Source organism: Entelurus aequoreus, linkage group LG05, assembly GCF_033978785.1.
Source record: "Entelurus aequoreus isolate RoL-2023_Sb linkage group LG05, RoL_Eaeq_v1.1, whole genome shotgun sequence".
NCBI lineage: Eukaryota > Metazoa > Chordata > Actinopteri > Syngnathiformes > Syngnathidae > Entelurus > Entelurus aequoreus.
The window spans coordinates 82789264-82812373 of record NC_084735.1 but is presented as its reverse complement, the minus strand read 5'-3'; the positions used below and the strand labels follow the sequence as shown (position 1 = coordinate 82812373).

Genomic DNA, 23110 nt, shown 5'->3' with positions numbered 1-23110 from the left:
ATAAAGGCAGTGGGCTGAACCACCTGCGTTACACTTCTGCCACTCTACCGCTTCTTTTTTTTCTCACCCACTAACCCCTGTTTCTGTTCTGTATTGGAGGTAATAAACAGCGTAAACCATGATAACAAGTTTCAAGTTATCTGAATGAATGAAATAACATTCGCTGCGTTTCCCTTGCGTTTTTTTGCAGAATACAAGCGATATTTCTAAAATTTCTATAAAGTACATTTGCGACTTGTAGGTGTTTCCATTAAAGGGTGTTTTGCGGGTAAGACACTCGTGAGACGGCCCGGTGCGGCCGACCGATCGAAAGCGATACCAAGACGACCCATCTGCCCTGGTTGTCCTACGTTTGTACATGGGCGCCCCGTCGGTTCAGTTTTTAGGTGCCTTCTAAATGTTTTCATTATGCTTTTGCGAAAAACTTAAATATCGAAACGTCTCAAAAACCAGCTCATAAGAGCACAGACATTTTTGGGCGATATTTGAGAGGTTTTTAGAAATATGGGTGTTCCCATTACCAGTTTTTTATTGCAATATTTAGGTTTTGCACATTTCTAAGGGTAATGTAAACGCAGCTTGTTAGAACAATATTCTGTATGTTAACTTTTCTTTGGGGGCGGGTGGCTAGAGTATCGATACTTTCGCAAATGAGTATCGTATCCGGGTACAATGTTTGAGTAACGATGCTTTTTTGTGTATCGATACTTTTTAATCTTTAATGCCATCGTGGAAAGCCCTTTTTCATTTTAATCCACAAATCCAAAATGACGGAAGAACAGACTTGTCTGCGCCGCCAACGCACAAAGGATTGAATAAAAAAAGCATATTTTAAGTATCTAAGACCACATTACTGTATTTCTAAAATAAGTAGAAAGCTTTACGGTGTTTGTGGAAGAAGCTGAACTGTAAGAGTGATGGAAACGTGGCGCAGTTGTCCTTAAAAAACCTTCATTACAGTGAATGTTTATTATCTCTCACAAGTGTCCTGCCTCATTTCATGGCTCGCCAGCCACGTGAAGGATTAGAACGAGGGCCCGTTTTGTCGAGGTGATTTTGGGGGCTCTTATCAGTCTGTCAGAGCTGCAGATCTACCGCAGGCCTAAGCTGACAGACTTAATCAAACGAGGAAGCCAATCATGGTGACCACGCTTATTGCCTGTGTGCTAATGGGCTAATGAGGCACTATATGCGTACAGGCCGCCTTCTTTATCTATTAGGTATCTCATTAGTTTAGCGGCCTTATTGGTACAGGACACAAAAAACTCATCAGCTTAATATTACCTCAATGTTTCCTTTTCTTTTTGGCTGGTTTGACTGGAGGCTGTAATTACCTTGTCTTAACTATTCCACTTTGCAACTCCATCCATCCATCTATTTTCTACCGCTTGTCCCTTTTGGGGTTGCGGGGGGTCGCTGGAGCCTATCTCAGCTACGATAATTTTTTGGAATATTGCATATTATGTGTTTTTCCTCATTACCACATATGCGGTCCTCTCCAAGGTTTCTCATAGTCATTCACATTGACGTCCCACTGGGGTGAGTTTTCCTTGCCCGTATGTGGGCTCTGTACCGAGGATGTCGTTGTGGCTTGTACAGCCCTTTGAGACACTTGTGATTTAGGGCTATATAAATAAACATTGATTGATTGATTGATTGATTAAAAAAATAGTGTTGTTTTTTTACAAAAAAAACATAAAACATACAAAAAAACAACATTACAAATATGTAAAAACATATCTTTGATTAGGTCTGAAGCTGTTAAAAAATTAAAGCGTTAAAAGTAAAAAAAAAAAAAAATGCATATGACCGATAACACTTTTTTGAGCGTGTCCATTTTTCGGTGAAGGAGGAATAGTGTGAGTTTTTGGGAGAAAAATGTCATTGTTCCAAAAATAATGCATCAAAATTCGTGTTGTAATTAATTATTGACCTTGCTGTAATTACCTCATCTAAAGTACTCCACTAAGCAATAATTTTTTTTAAATATTGCATACTTTCTGTTTTTCTCATATATTTTTTTTTAAGAAGAGCATGAAACAAAAAAACATTTAAAAAATATAAACACTTTATGTCTATAGATAGGTCTGAAGCTGTTGAAAAAAAAATTAAAGCGTGTGACCGGGAGGGACAAGCGGTAGAAAATGGATGGATGGATGGATGGATGACTTACAACACTTTTTTGAGCGTGTCCGTTTTTAGGCTGAGGATGGAAGGTTAGTGTGAGTTTTTGGAAAAAACTGTCATTGTTCAAAAAATGATAATGCATCAAAATCAGTGTTTATTGACCTATTGAAATGTGTAACTACCTAAAGTATTGACATTTTTTTGAAACACTGAATATTTTGTGTTTTTGTCACGTTTTTTGCAAAAAGAGCTTAAAAACATTACAAATAAAAACTTTATATCTATGATAGGTCTAAAGGCAGATAAAAAATGTATATATATATATATATATATATATATATATATATATATATATATATATATATATATATATATATATATATATACATATATATATATATATATATATATATATATATATATATATATATATATACATATATATATATATATATATATATATATATATATATATATATATATATATATATATATATATATATATATTTATATATTTATATACTGTATATACACTACCGTTCAAAAGTTTGGGGTCACATTGAAATGTCCTTATTTTTGAAGGAAAAGCACTGTACTTTTCAATGAAGATAACTTTAAACTAGTCTTAACTTTAAAGAAATACACTCTATACATTGCTAATGTGGTAAATGACTATTCTAGCTGCAAATGTCTGGTTTTTGGTGCAATATCTACATAGGTGTATAGAGGCCCATTTCCAGCAACTATCACTCCAGTGTTCTAATGGTACAATGTGTTTGCTCATTGGCTCAGAAGGCTAATTGATGAATAGAAAACCCTTGTGCAATCATGTTCACACATCTGAAAACAGTTTAGCTCGTTACAGAAGCTACAAAACTGACCTTCCTTTGAGCAGATTGAGTTTCTGGAGCGTCACATTTGTGGGGTCAATTAAACGCTAAAAATGGCCAGAAAAAGAGAACTTCCATCTGAAACTCGACAGTCTATTCTTGTTCTTAGAAATGAAGGCTATTCCACAAAATTGTTTGGGTGACCCCAAACTTTTGAACGGTAGTGTATATATATATATATATATATATATATATATATATATATATATATATATATATATATACTGTATATATATACTGTATATATATATAGTGTGTATGGGTATATGTATAATTGTGTGTATATATATATATGTATATACACTGTATGTGTGTATATGTATATATATGTGTGTGTATACATACATATATGTGTGTGTGTGTATATGTATAAATATATATGATGTATATATATATGATGTATGTATATATATATATATATATATATATATATATATATATATATATATATATATATATATATATATATATATATATATATATATATATGGTTTCCCTTTGATGTAATTGAATGTGGCACGCTGCCACATCTTGTAAATAATGTTTTTTACTTGAATATGAATTAAAGTAATATAATATATTGTAGCCCCCATAAGAAATCACAAAATGTCCGACGCTATGTTTAACTTTTATCACCAATCTTATGATAACAAAGAACGGCACAATTCCAACAGGTTTTACCTCTCGTGTAAACACTTTTGTCTCGTGAGTCCGCGTTTCCCCGGACACACAACAACGCTTCCTCATTTTCCACCAATCACCTTTATATACACAGTATATGTATATATATATATATATATATATATATATATATATATATATATAATGTTTGTGTGTTGGACCTTTTACATGAGCATTCCCTAAATGTCCTACAGATCCAATCCTGTCAATAAGTACAAATTGTAGTTTTCTTTGTCTAAAGTCTGGCTGATACGCAGGTGATTCAAAGACAGTATAAATTGTACTTACAATAATAATGGATTCAATTTATATAGCGCTTTTTTCTAGTGACTCAAATCATGTTGTATTGAGAAGCCAATGATTTATTCACTTAATTCACATTTTGTAGTGGTAAGCTACATTTGTAGCCACAGCTGCCCTCCGACAACCACCAAACATTCAAACACCAGTGTAAGTTGCACTGGGAGCAAGGTGAGTGGAGTGTCTTGCCCAAGGACACAACAGCAGTGACTAGGATGGCACAAGCTGGATTCAGGTTTCTGGATGGCCGCGCTACCATTTGAGCCACAACCGGAAGGCAGAACTTTAGTTGTCAGGCTCCACAGATCATGCGTATTTGTGCTGTAGTATAAAGGCACAACGGGAATAGATAAGACCGGTCCCAGGTTGGGTCTGGAAGCCAAATCCCCAGCAACCCCCCAGCGCTAATCGGATTAGCTGAAAAGTTTAGCGGCGCGGCCCCAAAGAGCAACAACATTTTTTACATTGACTTCTGTGACATAGTTTGTCCTACCACCACCACCACCCAGCCTTCTGATCTGATCCTCGCCTCAATGCCGGGTCGTCATTTTTGTTTCGGTAAACAACAACTTCAGCACCAGATGAACCGTTGTGCACCTCTTGCTCTGTGGTTTGTGTTTTTATGACCGTGTGTTGTGAGACAGAGAGAGGAGAGATGCGGTCCACCCAGGTGGGGGAACAATGGCTCACCCGTCGTCTTAGAGGAATGGTTGGCTGAGCACGGCCTGAGTCGAGGAGGGAGGGACTGAGGGAAGATTGGAGAAAAACTCGAGTCGTGAAAATGATTGGTGCAGACCAAGGGAGGGAGACGGGCCTCTGATGGGGGTGCAGTCAGCTGAATGGGGGCAGCAAGGCGTCGGTGGGTGTCTTGAAGCTCTTTTCAGGCTTGGTCTGTTTTTAACCCATGTTGAAAACATGGAGGTCTAGCTCATGCTAATGAGTATTCACAACCAAATTTTGGACCACAATCTACATCTGATGTGTTCGGATTACATCACATCTTTTCATAGGAATGGAGGGAAAGTCTATTCCTACGTCAAAGCCACACAGACACAACCTTCCTACTTTTCTACTAGTTCTTTCTTGGATTCAACAGTGTTTCTCACGTTATTGGTCCCATGATGGATGGTTTTTCTCCATGAAAAAAGCATAAAGATTCTCTGAAAGGCAAAGAGTTAGGCAGTGCCCTTGAATGCCTCATCACGGGAACAGTGCTGAGAACACAGTGCTTCATACATTCAAAGGAGAAGACGCAGATGTCTACATTGTAGGGCTGGGCGATAATAATACCTGGGATTTATATAGCGCTTTTCTAAGTACCCAAAGTCGCTTTACATGTTAAAAACCCATCATTCATTCACACCTGGTGGTGGTAAGCTACTTTCATAGCCACAGCTGCCCTGGGGTAGACTGATAAAACAAAATGAATATGTATCACAGTAGACACAAAATCGATATGAGTTAAAAAAAAATGTGTTTGATAAAATGTTCAAAAACATTTTTTATTCTTTATTTGAAGAAATCGGAAGAAGGGAAGCAAGTTTGGTTGCAAGAACAAAGGCACTCATTCGCTGGTAACCAAACAATGTAAGAAGTGATCACTGATTAGTGGGAGTGACACCCTAACAGCCAATCAGGTGATAGATAGATAGATAGATACATACATGAATACACACACACACACATAAATACATACATACTTACATTATTGAGAAATTCAGCAACCAACTATCAGAAGTTTGGTTGCGCCACCTTGTTGTCTCGCAGTTCATTTTTTGCAAGGAGTGAGAAGAGAAAGTAAGAATGATTGGGTTTTTAAAAACAGGCCATAGTCAGACGAACTGTAAATTATGCAAGGCGCTCGTCCCCGCCAAGACCGGTAATACCTCACCGACCTTAGCCGCGCTCACCCTTTAGAGCACAGCTGTAACTTCCTGGCATAAAACCTGCAGAAAATAGTTCTTCTCAGGTTTTGCTATGTTTACATTTTCACACTTTGCACTCTTTTGTTACACTTTGTTAAGCATTTCTTACGTATTCCTTATTTTTGCACCTTCATTTTAAGAGGAGGTTTCTTAAGTGTTGTTTGTGATTTTCGTATTTTGTTTACGTTGTTAGTTTTCCATGCTTGTGTTGACATGTCCCTTCCTTTCTGCTTTGATAGCTGAGGGGATTATAATCAGAGGAAGGTTTAAATTAAAACCTTTACATTTCATATATTTTTCCCCTGGTCCTTATTTGATAGGTCATAAAAAATATCAATGATTATCGATATTGACCGACATAAAACACTTGCAGTGCATTCAAAAAAGTATTTACAGAACTTAACTTTTTCCACATTTTGTTACGTTACAGCCTTATTCCAAAATAAATAAATTCTTGTTTGTCCTTAAAAATCTACAGACCATACCACATAATGACAATGTGAAGATGTTTTTTTTTTTTTTTTTAAATGTTTGCAGATTTATTAAAAATAAAAAATGAAAAAATCACATGTACATAAGTATTCACAGCCTTTGCTCAATACTTTGTTGATGCACCTTTGGCAGCAATTACAGCCTCAAGTTTTTTTGAATACGATTGCACAATCTTGGCACACTTATCTTTGGCAGTTTCGCCCATTCCTCTTTGCAGCCTCTCAAGTTCCATCGGGTTTAATAGGAAGCATTGGCTGTCATTCAGGATGTGTCATGTCACGTTCATCTTTCCCTCTATCCTGACTGGTCTCCCAGTTCTTTCCGGTGAAAAACATCCGCACAGCATGATGCTGCCACCACCATGCTTCACCGTAGGGATGGTATCTGCTTGGTGATGAGCGGTGCCTGAATTTCTCCAAACATCAAAATGTTCAAACTTTTTTTAATCAGACCAGATCATTTTGTTTTTCATAGTTTGAGAGTCTTTTAGGTGAATTTTGGCAATTTTTTACTAAGAAATGGCTTCCATCTGGCCACTTTCCACTTGGTGGTTTGCTGCAGAGATGGTTGTCTTTCTGGAATGTTCTCCTCTCTCTACAGAGGAATGCTGTAGCTCAGACAGAGTGACCATCAGGTTCTTGGTGACCTCCCTGACTAGACTAAGATGAATGCAGCGATGTACAGAGACATCCTAGATCAGGGGTCGGCAACCCGCGGCTCTAGAGCCGCATGCGGCTCTTTAGCGCCGCCCTAGTGGCTCTCTGGAGCTTTTTTAAAAAATGTATGAAAAATGGAAAAAGATGAGGGGAAATTATTATTTTTTTTGTGTTAATATAGTTTATGTAGGAGGACAAACATGACACAAACCTCCTTAATTGTTATAATTCACACTGTTTATATTAAACATGCTTCACTGATTCGAGTATTTGGCGAGCGCCGTTTTGTCCTACTAATTTTGGCGGTCCTTGAACTCACCGTAGTTTGTTTACATGTTTAACTTTCTCCGACTTTCTAGGACGTGTTTTACGCCACTTCTTTTTCTGTCTCATTTTGTCCACCAAACTTAACGTTGTGCATGAATGCACAAAGGTGAGTTTTGTTGATGTTATTGACTTGTGTGGAGTGCTAATCAGACATATTTGGTCACTGCATGACTGCAAGCTAATCGATGCTAACATGCTATTTAGGCTAGCTATATGTACATATTGCATCATTATGCCTCATTTGTAGCTATATTTGAGGTCATTTAGTTTCCTTTAAGTCCTCTTAATTCAATTTATATCTCATGACACACTATCTGTATGTAACATGGCTTTTAATTTTTTGCGGCTCCAGACAGATTTGTTTTTGTATTTTTGGTCCAATATGGCTCTTTCAACATTTTGGGTTGCCGACCCCTGTCCTAGATGAAAACCAATGCTTCCTATCCACTTTGATGTAGCTTGAGAGGTGCTGCAAAGAGGAATGGGCGAAACTGCCAAAGATAAGTGTGCCAAGCTTGTGCAATCGTATTCAGAAAAACTTGAGACTGTAATTGCTGCCAAAGGTGAAATAACAAAGTATTGAGCAAAGGCTGTGAATACTTATGTACATGTGATTTTTGAGTGTAAAATTTTTAATTTGAAAATTGATAAAAAAAACATTTTCACATCTTAATTATGGGGTATTTTCTGTAGAATTTTGAGGATTTTGGAATAAGGCTATAATGTAACAAAATGTTGGAAAAGTGAATGTGAATACTTTGTGGATGCACTGTATATCGTGATAAAGTTTTCAGCCATATTGCCCAACTCTACTACACTGTTTGTGTGTAGTATTTAGTAGGGGTGTAACGGTACGGTTCGGTTTGGAGGTGTACCGAACAAGTTTCCACACAAACATATTAAGTAGCCGCCTCGGCTTCCTTCTGCCTCTGTCTCTGTCAGTCCTCTACACAGCACCCAACATTGTGCCACCCACACAACCATCTGATTGGTTACAAACAGAGCAATAACAGCCAATCAGCAGTGCGTATTCAGAGCGCATGTAGTCAGTGCTTAGCGTTTAGCAGGTAAGCATCAGGCAGCGGACTCTCACCAAATTATAATAAACACCTCTCAGTCAACTACTAGTAGCTTCACTATGAGCCCGTTGACCTTCTAGAAATATAAAAGGCAGTTCAGCTCGCTCGCAGTCCTGGTTTAAGGTGAAGACTAATTAGCTTTTAGCGTAACGTTAGCTCATTTTGCGGTGCGTGTGTGTGTGTGTGCGTGTGTGTGTGTGTGTTACAGACAGCAAAGCACATTAAACTGCCTCAAGTTGTTGGTCAGGTTAAATACAATGACAAAACTTTTCTTCTACATAACAAAAGTGCAACATTAAACAGTTTCAAGTCAACTCATCATGCTTAATTTATTACAGCATTTGGGAAGCCTGTAGTTGATTTTTATTATGTAAATGTTGTATTTTTATCAGCATGTGATAGCAGGGACCCTGCCATTCAAAACTAGGCTGCTGCCATTCTAATGATTAATGTAACTATAGCTGAAAAAATGGTACTATAGCAATAGGAGAGACCATGGAGTTCATGTAGGCTTAATGATGCAGTTACATTATTATATCAACTATCAGAGACAGAAACTCTTGATTTAACATAATGTCCTTTTTTGCTGCTTCAACACAGCTCAATCAACACAGAAAAAAGGTAAAGTGAAATAACAGACAGACAGTTGATTAACGTGAGCAGAATTATTATAGTGTTCCCAATGTTAAAAGGATAAAGCCATTGTTTACAAATTTAGTAAATAAATAAGCAAAACATTTATATTTTGTTGTTTTCTTACTGTACCGAAAATGAACCGAACCGTGACCTCTAAACCGAGGTACATACCGAACCGAAATTTTTGTGTACCGTTACACCCCTAGTATTTAGTAATGAAGATGATGAACAAATGACCACTATCCATTCTTCGCAGACACTGAGAGTCCCCATTCTTTGTTTGGTGCTTGAGTCCACAGACGGATACACAGGCAAAGAGACTAGTCTGTTACTATCTGTGTACTGTAACTTTGATAAACAAGAAAACATACGAAAACCAGGGCCTACATTTTCAAAAACTGAGTCATACAAGTGGGCCGTACCACTGTATAGAAATTGTAGCCTTCACTAACTTCATTAACTTGTCTACAATCTCAACTGACATACATAGCTAACATTTTTAGTGTCTAGTTTGAACACAACACAACAGCACCCCATAGTTAGGATCCCCTTTCACTGCGAGCAAATATCACCCAAACAAATGTAAAAAAAAAACTACAACATGGCGGTTTGAGGAAACACATGACTTGAGTTATTTCTGACCGTGTAAGTGGAGAACAAGAGTATCCTCCGCCGTCTCGCAAAACCACTCCACGCCAGATTAAACAGAACATTGTGCCAAAATGTTTTCTTTCTCACTGCGAAAGAAGAGAGCAGCCAAGTCCAACATGGCTGCAGAACAAGTTGGCTCAGGGATTCAGCCTGGCGACTCGTCTCTCTTTCTTGTGTGCCTAAATTCCCCCCGATGATGCCCAGGAAACGGCTTTTCTGGCCAAGATGTGTCAGTTAGCGAGGCGGAAGGGAGACAAAGAAGCACGCCATGTGGACTTTCTTCCTCTTCTGTTCCCGTCCGTCTTGTGCCAAAGACAACGTAGATTTAGGGTTAGCTTGCGTATTAGGAATTCAACTATTGGTCGCGATGGAATTGTTTTGCCTCATGAATGTAATTTCATGTGTTCCAGTGTGGGCCAGGGTGGATGGGACTGCGCCTGAGAGTGTCGAGGTGTACCTGGGCGACTCGGCCGAGATCCCGTGCCAGTACAATATCACTGAAATCAAGCCCAGCCGGATCTATATCCAGTGGTTTGTGGTGAGTCCACATGTGCAAGATGGATTGCATTTGTCTCACTTAGTGTGACCAACATTTAGTGAGTCATATTTACATAATGCTGATATTTTACTTCAGCGTTCCAATCCTTACCTCTCTATCCAGAATGACCAAGAAAGCAGCAAGCGGGTCCGGATCTTCTACGGCGAAGACAATGTCACAACAGTGGACGAGGGCACAGACTACAGCGGCCGCATCCAGGTGACCTTTGACCAGCAGGGAACCCTACTCAGCATCCAGGAGGTCCAGCTTTCAGACGAGAGGGAGTTCTTCTGCACGGTGAACGCTATGGCGGCTGGCCAATTGGATAAAAAGACTCACCTCAGGGTGTTTGGTGAGGAAATCCACTTAAAGTTTACAATAACCTTTAATCATCACGGGTCCTTTTCTCCCACCTTCTGAGTATTCTCCCATCGATTTAAATACTTTTGCTCTTAAACGCCTCTAGGAATGGGTTTTTGCATTTGAACTGATACGGTACCGATTGCCAGTACCTGGGAAACGATACCGGTACTCAACGGTGCCAGTTTTCGGTACTTTTTCTTTTTTAAGTGTTAATAAATGTTAATTCCAAGTTGCACTTCCAAGACATAAGATGGCAGTACTGGGAGTTGCTTTATCCAGTAAGCTAAATGTGTTATGTTGCGCCCTAAAAAGTATTTATACTCTAAGTAAGTATTGGGCTTATTACACACCAGCTGTTTGATTTTAACATTCATCTTAGTTCTAACTTGTAGTTTTTATTACTAAATTTGGAGTTGTTGAATGTGCCAAGTAATTTTATTAATGTGACAATTAAATAACTGTACCCACTATGCATCCATTGCAGCCGCTCACCCAACATCTCGACCCCTTCCTAACGGTTTTTCTTTTTCACAACTCAGGCTTTTGGAGCTTTTCCTTGCCCGTATGTGGATTCAGATTTAGGGGATATCGGTGTGGTTTGTGAAACCCTTTGAGGCTAAATAAATAAATTGTAATTGATTGATTGGTTGAATGTAAAAATGGTAATGCTATTAGTAGCTTTTCTATGACAAATCCAATACAAATTAGCATCAAGTTAGCGCATTTTGGAAGAGTGGAGCCTTACTTTATGTCCGAGTGTTTTCTACCAATTGGTTGTTTGGTGTTGAAAATTGCAACATTACTTAAAGAGAGTTTGGCTGAGTGCACCTTGAGTGCTGCATGAGTGATTGTTTATTGAGCGGGTGTTTAGTCTGCAACCGGACATGATGTCACGTACAACAAAGGTATCAAAATATGGCACTGTTTAATTTTGCGTGAATCGATACCCAGTAGCACCAACAGAATTTGGTCGGTGCCTGTAAAAATATCGAATTCGGTACACATTCCTAGCAACCACACGTCATAAAATGCAAGGTGATCATGCATATCGGCCACGTTTGGGCACGCTTTGACTAACGGATGTTTCATAATAATACATTTCATCTCAACCGTGACCATTAAATTATGTGACTAGTTCAGAGAAAATACTTGCCGTATTTTTCGGAGTATAAGTCGCCCCGGCCGAAAATGCATAATAAAGAAGGAAAAAAACATATATAAGTCGCACTGGAGTATAAGTCGCATTTTTTGGGGGAAATTTATTTGATAAAAGCCAACACCAAGAATAGACATTTGAAAGGCAATTTAAAATAAATAAAGAATAGTGAACAACAGGCTGAATAAGTGTACGTTATATGACGCATAAATAACCAACTGAGAACGTGCCTGGTATGTTAACGTAACATATTATGGTAAGAGTCATTCAAATAACTATAACATATAGAACATGCTATACGTTTACCAAACAATCTGTCACTCCCAATCGCTAAATCCCATGAAATCTTATACGTCTAGTCTCTTACGTGAATGAGCTAAATAATATTATTTTATATTTTACGGTAATGTGTTAATAATTTCACACATAAGTCGCTCCTGAGTATAAGTCGCACCCCCGGCCAAACTATGAAAAAAACTGTGACTTATAGTCCGAAAAATACGTAATGTAGCGTCTATCAATCTGATTTTTTGACAGTTGTTGCCAAACTGTCAGCTGTCACGCTCCCCCTCGCAAGCACACACACACACACACACACACACACACACACACACACACACACACACACACACACACAAACACACACAAACGGCTTTTTTGAGCCCATTCTGACGGGTTACGGTTTCACAAACATTTAAGATCACAAATAACGACAACACTCTTAGCCATTGATATGAACAGTAAATTAGGACCCTAATCGGATAAAATGCTTCTTCATCAGCTCCACCAGAGGCTCCAGTAATCAAGGGTGTCCAAACTGGAATATCAGTGACCAATGAGATGCCGTCAAAGGTGGGTCAGCTGCCCATTGTTACCATGGAGCACAATAAACCACCACAATAAACTACATTCAATGCTTTGTCACTTCCTTTAGGTTGCAACGTGTGAAGCCCGTAACGGCTTTCCCAAGCCCAACATCACCTGGTACAGGAACAACATGGCTATAGTGCCCGCAGCAGGACGTAAGTGACCACGCAAAGCTCCACACTAAATCTCTGCCTACCTCTACTCCAGAACTGAGTTCAGCCAGTATCAATTGATGATTTTTTTCCGACCTATTGTGTATGTACAGTTGCAGTCAGACGTTATACATACATACATATATACGCCTTTCATGTTCATGTATTTTATACCAGTTTTGGCCCTTCATGATTCATTTGAGCCCTTCTGTCTCCTGAGTGGAATTATTATAAGGCTGCACGGTGGTTAGCACGTTGGCCTCAAAGTCAGGAGATGGATGGTTGGAATCTCTGTTTGGGGTTTTTCCTGCCTTGCCTAGCCACTTTCCAAAATCATGTATGATAGGATAATTGTCCATACATATGAATATGTGCTTGTATATATATATATATATATATATATATATATATATATATATATATATATATATATACACACAGTGGAACCTCGTTTTACGAACCCCTCTTTTGCGTAATTTTTGATTTACAAACTACTTGCCATGACCTGTTGGCACAGGTCATATCTTGGTTTAGTATTCTTATTGTTACGTACGGCGGGAGATGGAGTCGACACAACGGCAGAGGTCAGTTCAATAGGTTTATTGAACTTGATGCTGATGATGTGTTGGGGTGTGTATGCTACTAAACGTGAATGCTGCGAGACGATGTGTAGAATTAACTATATAAATGTTACCAGAGTTTGTTGTAAGTGCGTGTTGGATTAATCCTTGGTCAGACCAAAGGGGCAAAGTGAGAAGGCAGTCCGTGGGCAAGCAAGAGGTCGGGGGCTGGAGAGAGGCAACGAGGTCAGTGTCCAAGCAGGGGTCGAGGATCGAGGGAGGCAGTCCAGAATCCAGTGGGAAGTTGAGGCACACAGCTCGATCACGGGAAACAGAGGGAACACGGCGGGGAACACAGAGGACATAAGACACTAGCACAGGGAAGGCATAGAGAGAGCAAGTACACAGAGGGAAGCCAGAGACGGGATGCTTAATACGAAGAGTGAACGGCGTTCCAGGCACTGGATCTTCGGGTCCGCTGGTCTTTATGCTGTCTGTCCTCATCAGACCCAGGTGCGCTGATTGGTGATTGCCCGCAGCCGTGCAGGCGCGAGACCGCGATGTGGGAAAAGCAAGCAGGGGCGTGTCCCGGCGTGCTTCTAGCGGAGGGGCCGGGTGTGCTTGCAGCAGATGACATGCGGGATTGCGCATGTGCCGTGACACTTATAGTTCTCATGTGTTTAGTGTGTATTTCTGTTGACAGTGCTCCTGCTTACCTTCTTGTTGCTGGGAGCGCTGAGTGTACACACCAGCCTCTGTGTGGTAATTAGCACAGGCACCTGCGGTGACTCCCACTCAAGCACCTTTTTATGCCAGTCACGCCATCCAGTCGGACCATTAATACGCTACTATTTTCGCTTCATGTTAGCTGTATGCTGTGGTTTACGTTTCATTGTTTGCTATGCCATGCTAAGAGATTTAAGTTTTTGCCTTAAGCTTCACGTGCGCTTCTCAGCGGCACAACTTCTTGTCTTTTCATCTTGTTCATAGAATGAAATACTTTCTTTCCCTGCACGCTGCCTCCTGTTTCCGCACATTGGGATCACGAACACACCAACGTCATGCCAATTTGTGACACTATTAGATCAAGCCAAATATGCCTCTCTTCTGTTTGTTATTGTCATTACTGCCACAAGTGGTGGGAAAGTGTATTACAAGTGAGTACCACTGCAGCCCAAAGAGACCACAGCTGAGAAACACATGTTTTGGTGGCACAACAATAGACCCTGGCCCTATGGTTAGGAAACACTGTTCTAGTACATTGTAATTCAAAGTTCTTGACTGTCAATATTGTAAAAAACGAACATTGTGCTCCTGCAGGTGTCAACGTGTGGACTGACGATTCCCTTGAGTCCAGTAAATTGTACTCGATGCTGAGCACGCTGGAATACAAGGTGCAGAAGGAGGACAAGGATGCTAATTTCTCCTGCGAGATCAGCTTCTTTGTTCCGGGGGCCATCAGGACCGTAGAGTCCAGCAGCGTCGGCGTCAGCGTCCACTGTAAGTGAAGAATAATACAAATAAATGAATAGATGACTGCTATTTGTGTCAGAAAATTATGCAAAAAATGTTGCTGTGTTTTCACTGTAAAACATACAGCATCACTTTGTTCCCATTGTTTGGCGAAAAGCTGCTTGTTAAGGTTTCAGACTGTCAAATGTTGGCTAAGTGTTGTGTAAGGCACTTTAATAGCCACATTAGCTTTCTGTTGAGGCACTTGGACCTTTGTTTTCGCTCCTGTGACACAGTCTGTGCTGTCAGCCTCATGGAAATGATCTTGTAATGGGACTTAACCCGCATGCTGAGTAAGACTGTTTAACTCGACTCTCTCTGTGTGTGTGTGTGTGTGTGTGTGTGTGTGTGTGTGTGTGTGTGTGTGTGTGTGTGTGTGTGTGTGTGTGTGTGTGTGTGTGCGCGTGCGTTTCTCTGTCCAGACCCCACCACCATGGTGGAGCTGTGGAGGGAGTCGCCTGAGGGATTGGTCAAAGAGGGGGACACTGTGGAGCTGCGTTGCCACGGCGATGGCAACCCCCCGCCGACCTTCATTTTCAGCAGGGAGCAAGTAAGAATGCCTTCTCTCTCGCTCTTTGCCCAAAAGTCCCCGAGACAGAAAGGGGCGACACGCAAGAGACACGCAGGGGACGTCTTTCAAACGCGGGGGCCCCCGCGTCGACATAAACGTGCACAATTTACTCCCATGTGACCTGGCAGAACCAGTCTGACGTGAACACACAAAAAGTTTGGCTGTATGATACCTGAGTTGGTACACGAAAACCGAGCAAACTCTTAGCAAAAATTTTTGTCCAAAATTTAATACAGTGAAATCGAGATTTAGCAGCTTAAATGATTCTTGAACAGGGTTCGTAAATAGTTCATATATTGAAGCAAACTTCTCCATAGGAAACAATGCAAGTATGAATAAAGGGTTCTAGCCTGGAAAAGTCCATATTTTAGTGAATATTTGTATACTTTGAACTAGGGATGTCCGATAATGGCTTTTTGCCGATATCCGATATGCCGATATTGTCCAACTCTTTAATTACCGATACCGATATCAACCGATACCGATATCAACCGATATATACAGTCGTGGAATTAACACATTATTATGCCAAATTTGGACAACCAGGTATGGTGAAGATAAGGTACTTTTTTAAAAAATGAATCAAATAAAATAAGATAAATAAATTAAAAACATTTTCTTGAATAAAAAAGAAAGTAAAACAATATAAAAACAGTTACATAGAAACTAGTAATTAATGAAAATTTGTAAAATTAACTGTTAAAGGTTAGTAGTATTAGTGGACCAGCAGCACGCACAATCATGTGTGCTTACGGACTGTATCCCTTGCAGACTGTATTGATATATATTGATATATAATGTAGGAACCAGAATATTAATAACAGAAAGAAACAACCCTTTTGTGTGAATGAGTGTAAATGAGTGTAAATGGGGGAGGGAGGTTTTTTGGGTTGGTGCACTAATTGTAAGTGTATCTTGTGTTTTTTATGTGGATTTAATAAAAAAAAACAAAAAAACGATACTGATAATAAAAAAAACGATACCGATAATTTCCGATATTACATTTTAACGCATTTATCGGCCGATAATATCGGCAGACCGATATTATTGGACATCTCTACTTTGAACACAATAAAAAGAGCTATACAGTGCTGTATATCAAACATAATTAAAGGGTAATGGATCTATCTCTTTATCAACAAGCCAAAACAACAAGCTGAACTGTCCTGTATGCGCTGCTCTGCCAACTCGCGCACTCACTTAAATCTCTTTGGTACCCTCACAAACGATCAGAATCCACAAAAATCCTTACCTTTAACAACCATATTGCTGCAATAATAAACATTTTACAAAGTAAAATGTTCACTCTACCTATTCGTCTGTGAATGTGCAGCTGACTGGATCAGGGAGCAGGCAGACACCAGGGGGATAAAGGAGGGGGCCGTGTGTGTGTCTGCTGAAAGAGACAATCAGGAGGCAATCCTTTCTCTGTTTGTGTTCCGCGAGTGCCTTCTTCTCCGCTGTTGATACGAGTCTGCTTTGGCAGATTTTTACAGAAAAGACAATTCTCGTCACATTAAAAACTTGCTGTGGTACGAAGCCTGCTTCGCCAATTCTTCCATACTTACGGGCGCCATTGATGTACTCCTCGCAAATACTCTTTCTTTTATAATTCCACAGCGATTCCCTCCTTCTTTCTTCCCTGGTTAATGAGTTAGCAAAATGACACAAAATAGTTGCCACCGGGACAACAAAATGAATGAATGAAGCGTGAACATGGATGCATATTTGGCTCGATCTAATGGTTCTTAGAGGGGTCATATGATGATTTTTTTTCTACATTTAAAACACTTCATTGTGGTCTACATAAAATGTAATGGTTGTTCTTTGGTAGAAAATGTGCATAAATGTTGTTTTATAGACCTTTTTTTCCCCCAAAATATTTTTATTGAATTTTGCAGACAGTACAGTATGATGGGTCATGGCAACAGCAAGTTGAGGTGTCTGCACATTTTACAATATGTAACATGATAAACCCCACCCCTTACAATACCCACCCACTCATTTCCCAAGGTAATTGTCACCTAATGCCTTATAGACCTATTTTTCTCCCTTTTAAGACGGTTTGTTTTGAGAGGCGAAGTTGTTGGATGCAAATAAACCTCTCCTCACCACGCCCCCTCACGTTCAGTAAGCATTCGCCCCCGCCCGGTAGAAATACTTTGTAGTTTTTTCTAAATGGACTTTGGTGACCGCCACAAGCCATCTTTTTTGAGTGACTTGCACCACAAAACAACATACCAGATGATACGGCAAGACCAGCGGCTCACAGTGTTTTGTTGTCTGCACTAAGGAAGGCGGTGATGCCAGTAACGAAGCCACGCTGACGTTTAGGTCTGGAACTATACGCTGACTAAGGTTAAACTTCTACCGAGTCTGTAACTTTCTAATGCTAGACCCTGGGCGTATACATGTGTATGTCGACAAAAAAGGCGTTACCATTTTACATCATGGAAATAACTCAGCTCGGCTGCTTCGAGTTGTAAACAACAGAGGCTAAAGTCTATCATCTACGCTACGTGCGACACTGCTACCGTAATAACAGATTATATAACTCAGTGTTTTTCAACCACTGTGCCCCGGCCGTGAGATATTGGCTGGTGTGCCGTGGGAGATTATGCAACGTCACCTAATTGGTCCAAAAAATATTATTTGCAAATCAATAATTATAATCCGCAAATAATGTGCTGTTGTCTAGTGTCTGTGCTGTATAGAGCTCACCAGGGTAACCATGTAATACTCCATATCAGTAGGTGGCAGCAGGTAGTTCATCGCTTTGTAGAAGTCGGAACGCGTCGAGGATGCTTTGTGGTGATCTCAATATGCAGAGCACAGCGGGAGGTAAAAAGGTATGTTACGCTTAAACCAAAAATGAACAAAAGGCAAGTCCCGCTAGGAAAAGGCACTGAAGCATAGGGATGGCTATGCAAAACGAAAGTACAACTGAACTGGCTACAAAGTAAACAAAAACAGGATGCTGGACGACAGCAAAGACTTACGGTGTGTGTCCGTACATGACATGACAATCAACAAAGTCCCCACAAAGAAGGATAGCGTCCGCACAACTGAAATAGTCTTGTTTGCCAATACAAAGCAGGTCAGGCAATAGCACTCAAAGGAAGGCGTGAAGCTGCTACAACTAAACAGGAAGAGCCACCAAAATAACAGCGCAAGACAGGAACTAAAGCACTTCACACAGGAAAAGAACAAACTAAAAAAAAAGACAACCTGGTGGAGTTTCATTTTTTAACATTTCTGCTGGTGGTGTGGCTCCGTATTTTTTCAATGAAAAAAATGTGCCTTGGCTCAAAACAGGTTGAAAAACACTGATATAATTTACTCGTCCATTACCAAACACAGTAGGCACTGATCCAATTAGAAGTCGTTTTTAGGAAAATCTTTATTTATTTTGCCGGAGGATGGTGATGCAGTTGTCTTACATTAGAAGGCTAAGCTAGCTACACATTGATTGATTGATTGATTGATTGAAACTTTTATTAGTAGATTGCACAGTACAGTTCATATTCCGTACAATTGACCACTAAATGGTAACACCCGAATAAGTCGGGATCCACTTAAATTGATTCATGAAGCGTGAATAAATCAAGCTAAGTATCTTTAAGACATTTCTAATCTGCTGTTATTACTTACCGTTTCATTGTCTCCTCCCTTGCCATAAATAGTAAATAGTAGTCACCGAGCCCGTTGTTAAAAGTATTTTTGGGGAAATTCCCTCTTCATACTGGCACAGGTTTCTGAAGCAGGACTATTTGAAGTGCTCTGCACACACGAAGTGAAACTTCTTCCGAGTTGAAGGCGCTTTGTGTTCAGATGAGGCTGAAAGTTTGCAGTGACTTGTGCTGGGTAACGCAAACAACAACAGAGCATTTTCGATCTTTGTGTCGTACCTTAGGCATTTTGTCGTTCGGACCACAAATGCTCGAACATTAAATGGCGAGCTCACGCACATACCTTTTGGATACATAGACACCACAGGCCTGAAAAATGCCACAGGACTGAAAAAATTCCAAACAGACCGTTTGGAATAAGTAGAAAGGAAGGCAAGATAGTTTTATTAATATCTCTGCAATACCTCCATGGTTTGATTTCACAATTTTAGGACTTATGGAGATCCCAAATACCGTATTTTTTGGACTATACGTCGCTCCAGAGTATAAGTCGCACCGGCCGAAAATGCATAATAAAGAAGGAAAAAAACATATAAGTCGCATAGGAGTATAAGTCGCATTTTTTGGGGACATTTATTTGATAAAAGCCAACACCAAGAATAGACATTTGAAAGGCAATTTAAAATAAATAAAGAATAGTGAACAACAGGCTGAATAAGTGTACATTATATGACGCATAAATAACCAACTGAGAACGTGCCTGGTATGTTAACGTAACATATTATGGTAAGAGTCATTCAAATAACTATAATATATAGAACATGCTATACGTTTACCAAACAATCTGTCACTCCTAATCGCTAAATCCGATTAAATCTTATACGTCTAGTCTCTTATGTGAATGAGCTAAATAATATTACTTGATATTTTACGGTAATGTGTTAATAATTTCACACATAAGTCGTTCCTGAGTATAAGTCACACCCCCGGCCAAACTATGAAAAAAACTGCGACTTATAGTCGGAAAAATACGGTACACAGAAGCAGGTACCATCAGGTTATAAAAGTGGGTTTTGCATAATAGGGCCCCTTTATATTGAAAAGTTCGCAAAAAGACGCTAATAATGTAATTATGAATGGATGAATTGTTATGGTTGTGTTGGTCTGGAACACCAGAATGCAGAGACTGCAGGCAAAGTGCAGGTAGAAAGTGTAATTAATGGAGCGGGCCACAGGTGAGCAGGAAAACTTTGCAGGTACGGTAGACACAAAGCATGCAATGGAGGTACAAGCACAAAAACAAATGATCCATTAGAAGCATCCTATATAGCAACAAATAACAGGTGTGTCCAGATTGCCAATCAGGGACAAGTAAGGGAGCCAGCGCCCAGTCTGGAGAAGTGGTGGCAAACAGAAAAAAAAGCCCTGTACAGTAACTAATTAAAAACAGAGTAATAAGTGCTTGTTGTTCGCTGAAATTGAGTAAACAAATGCAACCAAAATCACTGTTGGAAAAATTAACACTATTTTGTGTTTTAAAAATCTACTTCTTTTGTTTTTATTTTTACATTTGAGGCCTTTGTGATTGCTTGCAGGACCCTAATGTGGACTTGGAAGCCCAGAGCAGCGTGTTGGTGCTGCAGGCGGTGTCGCGCAAAGACAGCGGCATCTACCAGTGTCGCCCACTGGACAGCGACACTCGCCAACAGGTCAAAGGAGAGATGCAGCTCAATGTGCACTGTGAGGAACACACACACACACACACACACACACACACACACACAACCCCATGCCGTCATGCACTCAGTCACTTCCTAACTAACACGCATATTCATGACACTGGGAATGCCAGCAATGGCTATTTGGCACTTCCTGCTCCCAGGACCAATCCCCTCAAACATACAGTCATGTATGTATGTACACTACCGTTCAAAAGTTTGGGGTCACCCAAACAATTTTGTGGAATAGCCTTCATTTCTAAGAACAAGAATAGACTGTCGAGTTTCAGATGAAAAGTTCTCTTTTTCTGGCCATTTTGAGCGTTTAATTGACCCCACAAATGTGATGCTCCAGAAACTCAATCTGCTCAAAGGAAGGTCAGTTTTGTAGCTTCTGTAACGAGCTAAACTGTTTTCAGATGTGTGAACATGATTGCACAAGGGTTTTCTAATCATCAATTAGCCTTCTGAGCCAATGAGCAAACGCATTGTACCATTAGAACACTGGAGTGATAGTTGCTGGAAATGGACCTATGTAGATATTGCACCAAAAACCAGACATTTGCAGCTAGAATAGTCATTTACCACATTAGCAATGTATAGAGTGTATTTCTTTAAAGTTAAGACTGGTTTAAAGTTATCTTCATTGAAAAGTACAGTGCTTTTCCTTCAAAAATAAGGACATTTCAATGTGACCGCAAACTTTTGAACGGTAGTGTACATCATTCTGGAATCAATTGCCATCTCACATTAATCTCTCACAAAGTAAATTGTCATTCAAGACAGCTTATTGCAGCTGCCCACATGACGTGAATTTTTAATACTGGTTTTAACTAGCTTTTTATCTTATGTTGTATTTTTCCATTGTATAATGTCTGGTAATGCATGTATTCTTTGTATTTTAATTTTGTATGCTCCTATATGGACCCCAGGAAGACTAGCAGTCGCCTTGGCGTCAGCTAATGGGGATCCATTCAATAAACAATAAACTTCCACGTGTGTTGTGTTCAGACCTGGACCCTGCTGTGCTGGTACCTGCAGAATCAGAGGACTTGGTCAGAGGTGAAGATTTGACCGCGACCTGTAACGCCTTGTCCTCCCTGAAAACATCCACCATCTGGCACAAGGTTCTATGCACCAACGCCATCACGGCATTTGAAGGATATGCAAGTAAGCTGTGATTAATGTGTGTGTGTGTGTGTGTAGGATGGTAAGATGATGGATCGAGGAAACACACTACACCTGCAGGACGTCACCTATGAAATGACAGGAGAGTACGTTTGCGACGTGACCGCACCCTCCCTGCCCTCCTTGCACACCAGCGGCTCCGTTCACATCGTCGTTAACGGTCCGTCATTCCGACCTGTAAATATAATGAATTAAAAAACCTGTGTAAGATGGCGCCGGTTGTGTGTGCGTGATACAGGCGGTCCTCAGCTGGTGGGCGAGGAGCAGGAGGTGCAGCTGGAAGAGACGGTGGGCAGAATGGTGAACCTGAGCTGCGAGGCACGGGGCCACCCGGCCCCCAGCATCACGTGGATCTTCGTGGGAAGTCAGGTGACTCGATGCAGACGTGCAATGGCGTCCGTGGCAATCATTTTCGCCGCCTGCTATGCAAAACCAATGCCCTCCCCCCTGTTGGGTCTCACAGAGCTGGCAGGTGGTGGCGAGCAAATCCAGTAAGCACATGACACGCAGCGTGGTGTCCGTCATCGTCGCCTCGGACATCAGCGCCCTGTGCAACGCCTCCAACGACTTGGGAGCGGACGTCAGAGCTTTCAGCATCAAAGCCGGTAAAAGCAAACACACTCTGAGGCTAGCAGGGTTTTAATATGTAATATAACGGTGTACCTTAACCATGTTGGGCACTTGCGCCCCCTAGAGGGCAGGCAAACATATCTGTTTCTCAACTGTGGTACTGAATTGTAATACACTTTTCCACCACTTGTGGCAGTAAAAAGAATATCAAACAAACAGAAGAAGTCTGGGGTGCAAAAATTATGACTAAAGTAGTGAAGCTGTATTTTTATTTACTCTTTAATTTTATTGAAAGTTTATTTACCAAACATAATATATATATATTATTTATATATATATATTTATTTTTAAGAATACATTTACATACAATTACGCAGTGCTAAAATGATTGATTTTAGCACTGCGTAATTGTATGTAAATGTATTCTTTTGCAGTATATTTGATTAGTATTACGCATTGCTAAATTCAATACATTTCAACAAATTATACATACTTATGTTGGAGATAGATACATATATATAT

The 23110-nt window shown here is 40.1% G+C and overlaps 1 protein-coding gene across 2 annotated transcripts in view; it reads left to right on the top strand.

Annotated features, from left to right (window-relative positions):
• mcama (melanoma cell adhesion molecule a) overlaps window positions 1-23110 on the top strand; it is an 89814-nt gene that overhangs the window by 59653 nt on the left and 7051 nt on the right. For both annotated transcript variants that reach the window (XM_062049056.1, XM_062049055.1), the window contains exons 2-12: window positions 10175-10302; window positions 10426-10654; window positions 12603-12673; window positions 12756-12843; window positions 14721-14900; window positions 15335-15462; window positions 20708-20852; window positions 21842-21957; window positions 22037-22178; window positions 22257-22387; window positions 22482-22623. In XM_062049056.1, the coding sequence (XP_061905040.1) occupies window positions 10175-10302; window positions 10426-10654; window positions 12603-12673; window positions 12756-12843; window positions 14721-14900; window positions 15335-15462; window positions 20708-20852; window positions 21842-21957; window positions 22037-22178; window positions 22257-22387; window positions 22482-22623 (1500 nt within the window). The remainder of the gene's footprint in view (window positions 1-10174; window positions 10303-10425; window positions 10655-12602; window positions 12674-12755; window positions 12844-14720; window positions 14901-15334; window positions 15463-20707; window positions 20853-21841; window positions 21958-22036; window positions 22179-22256; window positions 22388-22481; window positions 22624-23110) is intronic.